Below are 15,280 nucleotides of genomic sequence, written 5' to 3'. Positions count from 1 at the left end.
TGTTTGGTAAACTGTGAAGAAATACTAGCACAGCACCAGTTATAAAATTTACATTCGAAAGGTCATAACCATAGCTATAAAGAACACCACCTTTCCCTTTTGGTCAAAAGGTTAGATTCAGCAGCAGCTTATGGCTTTTCCTTTCCTACTTGATAAAGCAGAGTGGTGTTCCAGTCTAGCATTCGCATTTCATCAATCACCTTTTTCTTCAAGGGGGAAAGAGTTTCACAAACAGAGGAATGACAGGCTTCCCCAAGAAAACCTCTGAAAGCTCAGTTGCACATTCATAAAAACATAATGAAGAGAGTTCAACAGCTAAACCAGTTTTTCTACAATACAGAGCCACTCACAAAGACATTCAGAAGATTAACTAAATCATGTTTGTTGAATGGTTTGAGAATGGAAAAATTCAACTAAATTGCTGCTTTCAAAGTGGGACAGGTTTTGCATAATTTCTGTACTATGGTTTGTATAACGTATTTATATTTTTCGTGTTATTTCAAAGAAATAAGGATTTTTTTTCAAAATATGTAATAAATTCATGTATATAATTCGCAAAAATTTTCCTCTAGAAACTTCACTTGTTAATAGAACATTTTGATCAAGTTACCTCCTTTTGCTAACTCAACCACAGAACTGCCCTATTTCTTGTTTCCTAAAGGGATAAATGGTTTCTACATCATCATAATTTATGAGTTTAATCTACCTTGCACATTGATTTTTTTTAAATATCAGTGGGTATGTGGTAATGTTGAGACAAACTGTTAGAGATCGATCACCTCTTTTACATAGTCTTTTATTAAGGTTGTTATTTATATCATTTGTTCAACAGTTCATTTGTTGATCAATTGCAGAGCTTTTGTAATGACAGCAGGTGAAAGAAAAACAGAATTGAAAACTATGCAGTGCTTTGAAAGCTATCCAACAACATGTCAGCATGGGTACTAACCAACTCACTTTTGGCAGGCAGTACTTCAGTTTTGCTTCTCAGTTTTGAAACCCTGATGCAAAGGGGTGTGAATGCATGACGCTGTTCTACTGCTGATACAGCCCCTTCATCCCCTGTGTTACAAAAAACTAACTCTCCTCAAAGGATAGCAGAGTGACCCTGGCAGCTCAGTGAACATGAGAGATGAGACTGAGCAGCTGGTAGTGTTCTTTGGCTTCACCATTACCTACCCTCCACAGACAATTAAATTCTGCCACACCCTCCCTCATGCTAAAATGATTTTTGTGAAGAGTATGGTATCAATCAGACAACCAAGTTAGGAAAAAAAAAAGAGAAAAGGATTACCACAGTACCTCTAACATCTAATCTACTCACTGTTCTGTTCACAGCAGAGCCCAATCACACCTTTGCAGAGCTTTGCTAGCTATGTGTGCATCGCAAGTGTGTGAATACCATAAGACATTACTGCCATGAAGTTCCCATTCCATGAAACTTCACAATGATCAGGAACAGAGCTGTGAACAGTGCTGATCTGAAACTCTCATGATATGAGGAACTGTATTTTGTAGAGGCAATGGATATAAATAATGCAAGAAAATGAAATGAGGACAAAGGAGCAGAAAAATGCAAGTGGAACAAGAGGACATTTCTGAGCACCCCAGTCAGCTCAGGATGAACACTGAGATCTTCAGAGCCTCATACCGATTCAGGCAAGGTGGTGACCATGTACTAAATTTGTCAAATTATGTAACCTTCTTAACAGAAGGCTTCTAAAAAAATTATCTATGCTACATTCAAAATTATCACTTAGGTCCCAAGTGAGGAACTGCAAGCCAGCCTCCTTCAGCAATGGCAGGGTGCACTGAAATGTCAGCTCTGGTCCTCAAAGCTAAGAGTAGATGGATTATTGTTGGCTTCTTCCCACAAAAGGGGAACAGTGAGAACAGTGTCCTGGAAACATCCCAGAGGAGCCACAGGGAGAAGAAAATCAGCATTTGGGTTTGTCAAACCAAGAGAATCTTCAGATGTGCTCAAGCAACATATGTCAGACTTGGAAAAGGCAAATTAGTTCATATCCAGGTAGCAGGCTTTTCAAAACACTTCAAGTTGTTTGGTTTTGTTTGTTTCGCTTTAAATCACTTAGAAAGGCAAGACAAGAGCCTGTGAAGCTTTGCCAGCCAATACATATCCACATTGGTATGGAAATATAGGTGGCAGGAAGGAAGGTAAGTCATAAAATTACCTCCTTCATTTACCAGTAGTGAAACTAATTAAAGACACTACAACTATTAACTAGCATCTTTAATAGTCCATATTCAAAATACTTCCTGTATTTTAAGACCTCAAAGAAAAGTTCAGTGTGCTAGAGCATTCAAGGAAAGAGAAGGAAATGGCATTGAGAATTCAGTCATTCTATTTCATGATCTTTTCAGTAATTTAAAACAAAACTATGTGCAAGCCTCTTGTGCATACTGTAATTGCATCAGCTACCATTTACTTTTTGGATGCATGAGGATTGGCAATGATGACAGTTCAGGTTTAAGTAATAATACCCCCTGTTACAAAGGAAGGGTACTTGAAACATTAGAATACTTGTGTTTATCTATATACATTGGGATTTTACCCTAACACAAGTGGTATAAAAATGCATATATGCAGATTACTGCCCTGTCCACATTAAAGGTTAGTTTCTCTACTACATTTATGTAAGGGGACCTGAATATGTACCAACACAAAATCCATTACAGATAGGAAAATGAAGACATGTAATTCATGGCAAAAAATTTTATATAAAGAGAAATTTTTCCAAGTCGTCATATTTTGAAAAAAAGGCAAAATAATGAAACAATTGGATGACTATCTAATGCACCTAAACAAACATGCTTGGCTTGAGAACCAACTCAGATAATCCCATCTTCCTCTAATTAAAAGTAACTCCCTCTGAAAAAAAAACCTCAGGCTAATTCCACAGAACATTCGAATATGGACCAAACGTTTCTCCTTTAATCAAACTGGAAAATAAAATATAACATTTTCTGGCAAAAAAAAAAGAAATTTATGCCATTTTGCTTGATATGCTACAAAAATTCATCTTGCCAAAGCTGATTCCTCCTTGACCAGAGATGCTTGTTTGGGTTTTTTTTTCTACACTGCAGTTTTTAGCCCAGATGAGCTTGTTGAATGATTTTGCAGAGCACCTCAGGGAAGGCAGGAGAAGAAGGAACAGTCTGATGGATCCATGTCTCAATGTCTCATGCTGGTTTCTTTAAAAAAGCCTAACTATTAGCTAATGATAGTTTCTCTTCCTATCCCCCTGCAACTTAAGAGTCACAGATTAGAGTTGCTGTTGTACTACACTCCAAGAGGAAAAAAAAAATAATCCTTCTTTCCAGACCTCTACACATATATAAAGGAAGAATATCAGGCTTTCTCATATCCTGCTGAAGAAGCACATCCCACACTGACTTGGGTTTCAGAGGAAATTACAGCACTACTAAAGAACTGAAAGAGAGAACACTGTCACTGCAGAACAAATTCAGAGTTTGAACCAAACTGTAAACCACTTTCCAACATATTTGGCATAACCAGACTGTTTTGCTGAGGCTGGGCTGCCTGTGGCATGTTCAAATGCTCTAAATAACTATGACTGTTTCCCAAAAAACTTACTAATGACCATTCCGTCTACACTGTTTAATCATCCAGACCAGCACTACCATGCATTTAGAGAGCCCCACACTGTTTTCAGGGAGTAGGCTTTTTATTTAACTTTCAAACAATTCTATGCGGTTCATTTGAGCTATGTCCTAGTTCCAGCCAAGACAGAGTTAATTTTTTTACAGTAGCCAGGCAAGATGGTGCCCGTAGTCCCAGCTACCCCACCAGGCATGGCCAGACCCTAAAGTTATTTGATAACATCTCCCATCACTTACCAGGAGCAGGAGTAAGGAAAGATCTCTCTCACTCCAGTCAGGGGAGAGAGCATTTGGGAGAGTCTGGATGGGGACAATAATTTGGGGAGCAGTATTCCTAAACCACAACAAGCTGTTAACAGTGGTAGATACAAGAAGTTATTTCCAACTTATTTTAAGAACTTTGAAGAATCCTGTAGAACATTTATCCTTCAAATTCTGGCATTTTTGTTATGAACAGAGACACCAAATTTATCATGGTATATCCTGCATAACTCGTATATAACAGACTTATATAGCCATGTAAAATTATATATTATAAATTATACTTTTAAGTGTAATTCCAGCCTACAATTTTTTTCCTAAAAAAGATCATTGCATCTGCCATACAGTAGCTGTTACAAAGGTTCTTACTGGTGGTTGGAAACATTTTACACCATTGACAGAAGATACACCTTAAAGTAATTTCTTCTTAGAAAAAAAAGCTGAAAATTACAGAAGTCAAGGAAAATATCCATGCAACATTTAATCAAAAAAGACTAAGTACCAGAAAGTTCTGCCAAAGGTATTGAGAAAAACTGATAATTACTTGTTATTATGTTTCTCTGACAATTTCTAAAAACATTAACCAAAAAGAATGTCAAGAATCACCATAATGACTATATATCCTGATACGTATTTATCAACTGGCTTAGGAGGGATATTATACTGCCATAAATACAGAGAGGTTTTAAAACAACCATGAATCATTGAAATAAAAAAAAAATCTGTAATATCTTACGATACTAGGTAATATGAGTTCCATTCCAGAGGGAAAAATTGAGATTAAAGTGGTTTGTTCAAAGACTAAAGAAGAGTTCATTAGCAAAATTAACTCATGAATACCTACCTCCAGATGGTATGCTCATATCACTAGTATTTCTTAACAGTGATAATATGCAAAACTTTTAAGTGTACTTATAAGTGGGTTTTATATGTTTAAAATCCGATGTTTTATATGGCAATCTGTGCACTGAAATCACTTTCTCTCTTAAGCCTTTTTTTCCCAAATCCACATTTTCTATTCAGTGCGATGTTATATTATTCACACTGTTACCATTTTATTATTATTGAAATTAAATGAACCAAATGAAAAAGAAATAACTACTGTGCAGAGTAGTACTTTGGGCTGTTGGGCCAAAGATGAGTTGGAGTTTTACTGACAAGCTATGTATAAAAAAACCTGAATATACACAACAAAATACTTAAATGAAATCCCAAATGCTCAAACTACTTTAAAACACACAAGGTGGTATTTATTAGGACACACACTGCTCTATTTAGGAGGTAAGAAAAATGTGTAGTGAACAACAAGCTGTGTTTCAGAGCAATAGCTATTCAAAGTTCTAAAGGTATTAGAGGAGATCTTGTCAGGATAATGTCAGCTCTTAATAATAAGCATATCTGAGGAATGCTGAACCTTAAAATATTTAATCTCCTTTGGTCTCCAGTCATCAGTAGTGATACCAAAAAAAAAAAAAAAAAAAAAAAAAGGAAAATAATGTTTTATTGCATTTTTTTTGGTTGAGGGAAATACGGTTTTTCTACCTAGCTTAGTCCAAATAATAGTAACTGTTTTTCCTCACTGAACCGTTAGTTTAGTTGAATTTTTAGTTAAGCATCCACTTTGTGTAGCAGGTCAACTATTTCCTGGAAGGATCCTCAAAGCTTGCTTACAAATGTCATGGCACCAGGAGACTAAAATTTCATCAGTACATATGACCAAGCAACTAATACCTCTAGCAGTCTAGCAGTTTAAGCCTCCCTATTTTCTACTTCTTTAATCAATGTCTGTACCAGGTACAGCAAATATATCATAATGATCTTTGATGTTCAGATGTGGATTGCAAAGTATGAAATGGCCCAGAGGAAAAAGAATACACTTTTTGAAGCTTATTTTTGGTACTACAGGGAAAACTAATGAGGCATAACAAGCACAATTATTTTGTGTGTCATTATAATTTTATATTAAACTCAAGGTAATCATCACCACAGAATGACCCTTAGTCTAACTGAAAAAGACATGACAGCTACCACCCACTTTTAACTTTTTTGTTTGTTTTTACATTTTGGGAGGCTTCCTTTGCTATACAAGAATGTTCAGATAATGAGTATGGTTTTTTATCAGTAGGGCTGCTCATTAAGTTGAAGGCAGAACAGAGAAACACTTGTGTCTTTCCCTCCCTGCGGTCAAAATATGCATACGCCCACTTCAGAATTCATAAACTGAATTAGTCAGTCTTGAGTATTTCTCCCTCAGGTGCTGACAAACTGTAACAAGGTACTGCTTGGATCACTTTAAAGTTATTTGAAATACTAGTCATCACCCAAACAGCAGAACAAGACCAGTAAAGATGCAGCTAAGGCATCCCAAGGACTCCCTCAGCCAAGGGATGGCAGCTGCCTGCCACACTGTGAGGCAGCCAGGAAATCTGGCATGCACACAGTAGTCTGGAGGCAGCTTCCCCACTCTCTTCTCACTTGACTCTCCCATGGTGCATTCTGGTGGGTTTTTAAGAGATAACCCATGCCCCATGCTTTTGAGTATTTTTTCCACGTTGTCAGTGATTGACAAAAACAGCCTGGAGAAATGTAAATTGCAGAAAGGCTGTGGCTGCCTGCAGGGGTAGAGGCTTTCTCACCTGAGGCAGAACATTACTGTCTGCACTGCCCGCAAGGTGCCCCTGAAGGGACCAGAGGAAAGTACTGGTGAGGTGATTATCACCTATTTCTTCACTGAGGATTGAAGATGGAGAAGCTGCTGAATATGTTTGCCTGAAAGTCCCACAGCAGCAGATGAGATTATAATCTTACACATATTACAACACAGAGGACTTGATTATAAACCATCACCACGTGAGACAACTCCATTTCCAAAGCAGTTCAGCCACATTAGTACTCAAATGTACCCATGTTAAAAGCTTGCCTTGCTAACACCCTTATGCGTACAGCACATCAGCTCAATGCTGCACAGCATTCAGCCATCAGTGGCTTTCATCCTGCTAGTCCAGAATACAGATGGATCTGGAACAAAACACTCATCTTTTTGCTTTAGCAAAGCTGGTCTTCACAGATTTCTATTTCTTTATCGATTCTCACACTGAGAGTTTTTCAAGGGATACCTCATTGCTTTTTAGATTAGTACAGAAGCAGCTCTTGTTCAGAGGAAGCTCTTTGCAGGAGCTGAGAGAAAAAGCAGAACTATCAGGGAAATGATCCTGCCACTCCAGAATTTTCAGAAGTAAGAAAACACTATTGAGGAGAAAGTTGCTATGGGTTGAAGAAAGCAGAGAAATGAGGAGTGACAGCCTCTTCTGAGTAGCCTAAAAATAAGGAAAACACTTCTCCACTCTACCATTTGACTGAGCAGCCCATTGTCTCACTCCTGAATAGCCTATTTATCACCACCATTCATGAAACTTAAAAAAAAGAGGCAAACAAAAATAAATTGTTTTTCCTACGTCAACCTCATTTAATTACTGAAGAGTAGTTTGAATTGTTGATCTCCTAATGCCTTAGCAGGATTGGCAGCCAGTCTAGTCCAGTCAGGCTTGCCTGATTGTATGAGAAATAGAAAATAAAACTACCATAGTCAAAGCCAGGAATCATCTTAGAAATATTCACAATAATGAATAGAGTTGGGTGACAGGTCGCATTAGCTAGGGGTTTCCTGTACCCAGCCTTGTTACAATGTGTGTGCACTAGCAAATATTCAGCAGAAGTTTAACAGGATATTTTAAGCAGATTTAAAGTCAGCTCAGTCATGTCTGTATCATCGCATTGACATACTGTCTTTGCTTTTACACATCTTACATGACACAATGTCAGCCGATACAGCAAGAAACCAGACAATCATATACACACGAGTCTGTGCATACTGAGATGTGTATGATGAAAATAGCTCATCTTGTCTCCTGGGAGTGTAATACCCAGTAGCCTAATTTCCAGACAATGCTGAAGCCTATCCTACTATTGGGCAAAAACTAGTATAGTTTTTTTTGATCACAAAATTTGGCTCATTGCAAGCAGACAAGTATTAATGTCTGGGGATCTCCACCAAGGACAAAAATAGAACATGCATTAACTAATCAAATGCATACACACTTTTCAAGAAATTACAGTGTTTTAATACAAGTTTTATATTGTCACTAAACTTCTAAGTCTCAGAGCTCCATATAATCACTCTGGTGTGCTGGCTTGCTGTTCAGTTACTACACTTCTTGCTCTCCTGTGCTAGTTTTGAAAAAAAAAAGTAAAACAAATGGTACATGCTTGCTCACAATTAACAAAAGTCACTTACTGGAGCAACAAGTTTAATAATTTTCCTAGGATGAGAAAGTATATGAAGAAGAGTTACAAAATCAGACTGACCACTAAAATGCTGCTTTGCAAGGCATTTTGTCTGCCAAATCTACTTTTTCCCTCCCTATCAGTTCACAGTAACCACCTGCATCTGCCTCTTAATATCAAGGTTTTAGATTATGGCATGATATAACTGTCTAACCAAAAAAGCACATCTCTATCAGCAGATAACTTTGAATTATATAATGGGTTTCTGAGCAGAGGACTGAAAAACCTTGAGTATTCAAGTGCTGTCAAATTTTTCTTTCACAGGCAAAGCAATCAACTGATCCCTTCTCACTTCTGATGAACTGTGAATAAGGAAGGCTTAGTCAATGTCTACATTGACTCACTCACAGGTGATATTTTGACCATTCTCATATAAACTTGCATCTGTGCCAAGAGCAGTACAGCCACGCAACATGGAGTTCAGGATCCCAGCTGGATCTGCCATGTATGCGTGAAACCACAGAGCCGCAGCTAAACATTGTTACTGATACCTAAATTAGCAGGTTTACTGCCTGTGTGGATGTGTTTACAGTAGCTGTGGTCACATCTCATTACAGAATAGATATAACCTTTGACACGTGGCTGGGCAACATTACAAATAGCTGGTATTTACACATGAACAGGAAGGCATAAGTATTTGACAATAACTCTTTACAGTACTCTAAGAAGGGGGAACTACAGTAATTTCCTAGGTTGAATTATATGACCTCATTTCCTCATTTTTATTATGTAGTATTGATGTTATTTGCATCAGATGAAATAAAGGAACAGCACCTCCCTTATGATGTCCTTTACTATTTCCCATATTTTCTAGTCATAGAAAACAGAACATTTGGTAAACATACGAAAAATCTTCATTAGCATGCTAGACACCAGATTCCAAATGGAAAAACACCAGGGAGGGCTCTATAATACTAATAATACACTTTAATTTCAAAATACAGAACTAATACGACTGAAAAAGAAAGTATGCCCTTACCTTAGGGTCTCCTTTTCTCTGTGTTAATGCCAAACCTGTAACACCTAATCAAAACACATTCCTGCTTTTCCCCAATTTTTACTAATGCACATATCACTGCAACCCGAAATGACATTTCTTAAAGTATTCTCTTTAGACATAGCTGATAAAATCAGACCGTTCAAAGGCAGACTGTATAAGTAAAGCAGTCATGATAAAGAGCAAAAATTACCTTTAGCAGGGTTTACTTTTATCCCTGACCTGTACAGCATCTCCTCATTCTGCCAGTCCCCATTCCTGACAACAGTCTTGAGTCCATAGAAAATAATTAATGCAGCAGTGGAACAAAAAACCAAGTTCTTTAGAAAGCGCTTTTGGGCTTTGACATAAAGGGCCCTGACACCTACTGTAACCAGCAGGCAGAAGCCCATACTAGGAACATACAGCACACGCTCTGCTATTACAAAGCCAACATAGAAAAATAGGTTTGTGGCAGGAACGAAGGGCACTATTAACAAAGAGAGAGACAGAATGACAATGTTCTCAGTTGAAGGAAGCTGCAGTTTCTGAATTTCATGCTTTTTTAGGCCATTCTCTTCTTTTGATGCAAAGCTTGACTTCACCTCCAGTGTCTTGTACTCCATCTCTGGGTGGCAGCTATGCCCATTAGCATTTTGCTTGCCATTCATTACAGTTTTCCCATTGCATTCTCTCTCATTGCTGGAGCCCTTCAAGCTGAAGTAGGCAAGGAGGAGGAGTCCTGCATAGAAGGCCACAGTGTGTAGATTCCTCCAGTCGCTGACTGCTTTTAGAAGAGGCACAGCATCCATAGACCAGTCAAAGCTGAGGGTATCTGGGCACAACAACAGCCAGAGGTTCTTGGTTGGCAAGTAAAAGAAGGTCAGGGTACGTGTGAGAAAACTGTCTGAGTCAGCTGCTGGATTGTCAGAATTAGAAAAACTTGGGGGCTTGCTGCCCATCCAGTATAGGCGAACACCCAGCAGTGCAGTTCCCCAGGAGCTCAATAAACCAATGCTGAAGAACAGGGTCAAATTCTTTCTCTGAAAAGAAAAAAAAAGCATTGAATCAACACTACGTATTTAGCTGTGTAAATTATACACAAAAAAGAACCAAGAAAATATCTGATAGAACTTCTTTTCAGTAATGGAAACAAACGCAATAGATCTTGGTCTCTGACATTTGGATCACGCCACACTGGGGTACATTGTTGACTACAGACTAAAGGAACTGGCTCTTTCATTTAAGCTGTATCAAGAATGTATCAGAGTCAAGCCTTCAGACATTTTCAGACTGTCAGTCCTCACTTAAGATTTAGTTTGTGTAATGCTTTGGAAACTCTTAGTTTAGAGGAATTTATGGAATCTTACATTAGTTCCTACATAACCTCCCAAATACTTTCACTGTTTCTGGCTGTGACCAAAACACCAGTCTGCCTTAGCTAGATTTAAAGTCTAAAGGATGCTCCAGTTCCATATTCCTTAATCAAAGTGTCTCCTGAGGCATTTCACCAGAGAACTGATTAAAATTTCCAAGAAAGCAAGAGAGGAAAACAGACACAGATTCCATACTTAGGTCTCCTAGCTCCTACCTATTAACTACAGTGATCACTTGGAGCTTTCAGAGCTACCTACTACTGAAAGTCTCACTTCATTTTGCATAAAACACAAAAAGTTTCACCTCAATATGAGCAAGGGCTTCTTTACATGGCGAGTGGCAGAGCACTGGAACAGGCTGCCCAGGGACGTTGTGGATTCTCGTTCTCTGGACACATTCACAACCCACCTGAATTTGCTGCTGTACAACCTGCTCTAGGTGACCCTGCCTTGGCAGGGGGATTTGAACTGGATGATCTCCAGAGGTCCCTTCCAACCCCAACAATCAATGATTCTGTGATCTCGGAGCCAAACAATACATTGGGGAGTTTGCTTCAAGCACACCATAATAAGCGCTCCACAACCTTTCACATTTTCATATGCATCTAAATAACATTATATGAAGCAGGCAGCTGACTCCACCTACCAATATCATCATGCTAGCAACTTGGAAGAATTTTCACTTATTTATGGAATAACTGAACATTTTCCAGCAGGAGCTGCTTCCTGGGTAAGTTCTTCTCTCAATTACATGGGCACCCTAAATGAAAGCTGGTTTACATTAGTCTTTCTCTATGAAGAAGCTAAAATATATGCATTTTTATATTTCAATTTCTTAGACGCCTTTTGTAAGAAAAAAAAAGGCTATTTGCCAAATAGTTCCAGATACAGTATAAGTACTTTGATAATCTTTTCCCCATTATTAGAAAGAATTATTTGTCAATTATATTTCATTTTATTAGGTATGTTTTTTCCATCTCACACTACACATTCCTGGATGATTATTCAATGTTTACTTAGTTATTCAGAAGCAGAACCTCACAGTAGAATGTTTTATCTTATTTCTACAAAACAGCTCATTTTTCTCCTCTGTGGGCAGGATTAACCCTTGGTATCATGAATTACAGATGATAGTGTTGACCATTTTAGGTCAATTATTAATAGTTTTCTACATACAGTTTACTGATGTTCTACTAAGAAGACAGTCTAGTAATGATAATTTATAGTTTATCTTATAATTTAGCATGAATTCCTTTTCACATTTCTATAGAGTTCCTCCTTGTGAAGTTTAAAATACTAAACGTCAGATTCATTCACTCAGTTTTGATACAATATGAAATTTAATGGAGGCATTAGTAGGGAACAAACAAATTTATATATAGAGAACATTTATGCACTTGGATCACAAACATCTAAAAAACACTGGCACTTTTTATACATAAGTAAAGCCTGGGTCCAGATTTAATTCACCATATTAATACCAGTTTGGTTTACTAGCTTTTTTATATCCTGAATAATCCACAATTTTTTGGTAATATATAAATCAAAACCCTCATCTACACTTCATGCTAACTACATTCCCTGGAAAGCCTATTAGAACAACTTACTTTTATTTGTAAGCTGGATAATACTTCACAACTCACTTCACATATGGTTTCATCCATGCCTGCCAAAACTATTTAAATGCTTTTAATGTTATAAAACTGTGTAAACTGGTTATCACTGAAACTCCCAACTAAGTTTATATTTGGAATAAAAAGATTACTCAGATTTCATGGATTTGCATGTATGCCCTCACAGTAAAACCTCATGTCCCTGGTTCAACTATCCTTTAATTCTCATCATATTTTTCGACATGAAATTTCTTCTGCCCACCCTTCTGACTCAATTATTTTTAAACTCATTCCTTCAAACACACGTATAAACAACCCTCAAATGCTAAATGTGACTATGTGCTCTTTTATACATCCTTCTTATGAATCTCTTATGAGGAGGCTGCTTAGAAAGAAGCCGGGAAATGAAAGATGGTCTTTTTTGTTTGTTTGAGTTAGAAATAGTCTTTTGTGAAAGGCTATACACCACTTGAAAGATTAAGATATCCCAAATACTAAGGAAGTGAAACTTGATTAACAGATGAAAAGTGACTTTTCATGGACTGATTAGACTGCTTTGTTGTTTTGTTAATATTTACAGAACAACTGAAAGAAAATCTCACTTTTCTGAAGTCCTAACCACTGCACTTTTCAATTAAATGCCAAAAGAGTTCACATTACAAAGTTCTCTGACAAAACCATGCACGAGCGGATATGCTATTCCTCATGGATAACAGTGAAACTCTAAAAATTTTCAGGTCTTCCTCATATGTTAAACAAATACTAACAATTAGAAGTTTGCCTCTTGCTCCTACCCCCAGAAATGTTAACAATATGTAGCTCAGAGTTAATCAATCTTCACTGCTCGAGTAACTATTAGCAGCCTCTGTTTTAAGCTTTACACTTAAGGTCTGCAATATCTGGATCCTCACACTGGTTGGTTCAAAAAGAATACAGATTATCCACATACAGTTTTGCGCTTCATGCTGTAACAAAACTTTTTTTACTATTTTTAAAGCATTTTACAGAACTTTCAAATGAAATATGTAAGCATTCACTCATGGAGCTCAGAGATAACTGAGTAGGTTTACCACCCCACCATATCAATATATCGTGCTCTAAGGCACTAGTCAACTGCAGACAGAGCTCTGGTAGATTCTTAAGCTCAGTTAACTGACCACAGCAGTGAAGCGCAAATTTCCTGTTGCTGCCTCAGACACAAATGGTTTGCATTCTTCCCCAGATTTCAGACATGGATATTTTCAATAGCCAGTAGCTTTACAACTTTTTAAAATTAACTACATGCTAACTACAGTTAGCAATAACCTGTGTAACACTGACTTGTCATTGTGAATTTTCAGATTTCAGTGGAGGCTCAGGCTAGAGCCAAGAAAATCTGTCACTAACATTTAAACGTCTGATACAATAATTTAAAGTAGGATGCCTTTTTCCTTTCTTGTTTTTTTTAATTTTCAATTTTCAAATCTCACAGATAGCACTGGCCTAGAAGGGAAAGACAAAGTCATTCCCCTTCTTTTCCTGTCTCAATATTCATGACTTTTGCATAGCTTTTATCCCTCTGTGCTAATATAGTCACAGATAATGAGAAAGGTTTAGCACACATTTTGGCTTTGCTTTCTTTCAGGCTTTGGAAGAAAATCATTCCAGCAATTTATTGAAATTAAATAATATAGCCAGTTTCCCAGTAGACGTCTGCCTGCAAAGGAAGTGCTTTCAAAATGAACTCTGCTCAGACAAGCACTTTCACTAGTAACTCTTCCTCTGAGCCTCCTGACAACCTGTGCTCCTCTGATCTGATTGTGTACATTCAGTGCAGTCCAGCAGCAGAAGAGATCCTCTGTAATGCCTGGCAGAAAGGATTTGGATTACTATACTCATAAATCCTAATCCATCCCATCTGCCATATGTTTTGACACCCCCATAAATCCTCCAACCTTTCGTAAGTAGTCATTTCCATCTGAGGAAAAAAATGAGTACTGATTGAGATGAGATTTAACATCTCTACTGCCTGCTAACAACCAAGAACCACCACTGCAATTTTAGTCTCTGTGACTATAGAAACCTTTTTCATCGCCCTATCAAAATCCATCTGCATGACCCACCCACTCTGAACATTTATCTTGCATTAAATCCTAATCCCTCACTTCATTATACTGCCATTAAATAAGGCACTTAAGCAGATTTCTTAACTGGGCAGCCACTGCCAAAGCTCAGTCATCACCTAAGTGGTATCCAAAGCATTTTCAAAAGACACTGTTCTTTTAACCTCACCTTGTCCATTTCACAAAGCACCATTAAATATCGCACATGATCAAGACAGTCAATATCAAAATCATCACACACAAAATGTTATTTTTAGAACTCAGGAAATGCAGAGATGAAAGAAGATGTGTCATCAGGCATTACTCACAGGAGTTTCTTTTCCAAATTAAAGCTCCTTAAAAATATGTTGGCTTCAAAACTGGGACTTCCAAAAGTAGTAAAATGCTACCAGATAACTAGACTGACAGTATCTTCTTCCCACAGTAGATAGAGGTTCCTGGATAACAGCTCAGGCAAGCTGGAGCCAAACTAGAATTCAAAACATATCCCCACCAGGAATGAAGCTATTTACTACAACCCCTGCTGGGTCACAGTACTGAGATGGAAATGGCCTTTAACGCTGCTTGATCACCTGCCCAGTTTGTCCCTGCTCACATGACCCACTAAATGCTCATTTTCACTGGTGATGCAACAACTGGCCTAAAGGTCTGTTTTTACTCAGAGTTGGAACTCTGGCTACAGCTTGTCCAATATTGGGACCAACTGTGCATATTTAATGACATTTACTTCTAGTGTTACGACCCCACACAACTCTTCTCCAGCAAGGAAGCGAGTGCATTCACAAAACAGCTGAAGATTATCTGCACATACTTTTATTGTAATTAGGCTGTAGCACAAGCTAAACAGTCCTTATTGCTATGACTTGCCTTACATTAATTTGAGTTATAAATACTGGCATCTAAAAATGCCAAAGTCTCACTCTAAAATTCTTCATTCTTTGATATGAATCTTTAATTACCAAAACC

General features: G+C 37.7%; 1 protein-coding gene across 3 annotated transcripts in view; it reads right to left on the bottom strand.

Moving 5' to 3' along the window:
* TMTC2 (transmembrane O-mannosyltransferase targeting cadherins 2) overlaps positions 1-15,280 on the bottom strand; it is a 240,302-nt gene that overhangs the window by 87,699 nt on the left and 137,323 nt on the right. For all 3 annotated transcript variants that reach the window (XM_068999817.1, XM_068999822.1, XM_068999829.1), the window contains one exon: positions 9,438-10,266. In XM_068999817.1, the coding sequence (XP_068855918.1) occupies positions 9,438-10,266 (829 nt within the window). The remainder of the gene's footprint in view (positions 1-9,437; positions 10,267-15,280) is intronic.

This window comes from Aphelocoma coerulescens, chromosome 1A, assembly GCF_041296385.1.
Source record: "Aphelocoma coerulescens isolate FSJ_1873_10779 chromosome 1A, UR_Acoe_1.0, whole genome shotgun sequence".
In the NCBI taxonomy this organism is placed as follows: Eukaryota; Metazoa; Chordata; class Aves; order Passeriformes; family Corvidae; genus Aphelocoma; species Aphelocoma coerulescens.
This window is presented reverse-complemented; position numbering and strand designations above follow the sequence as displayed.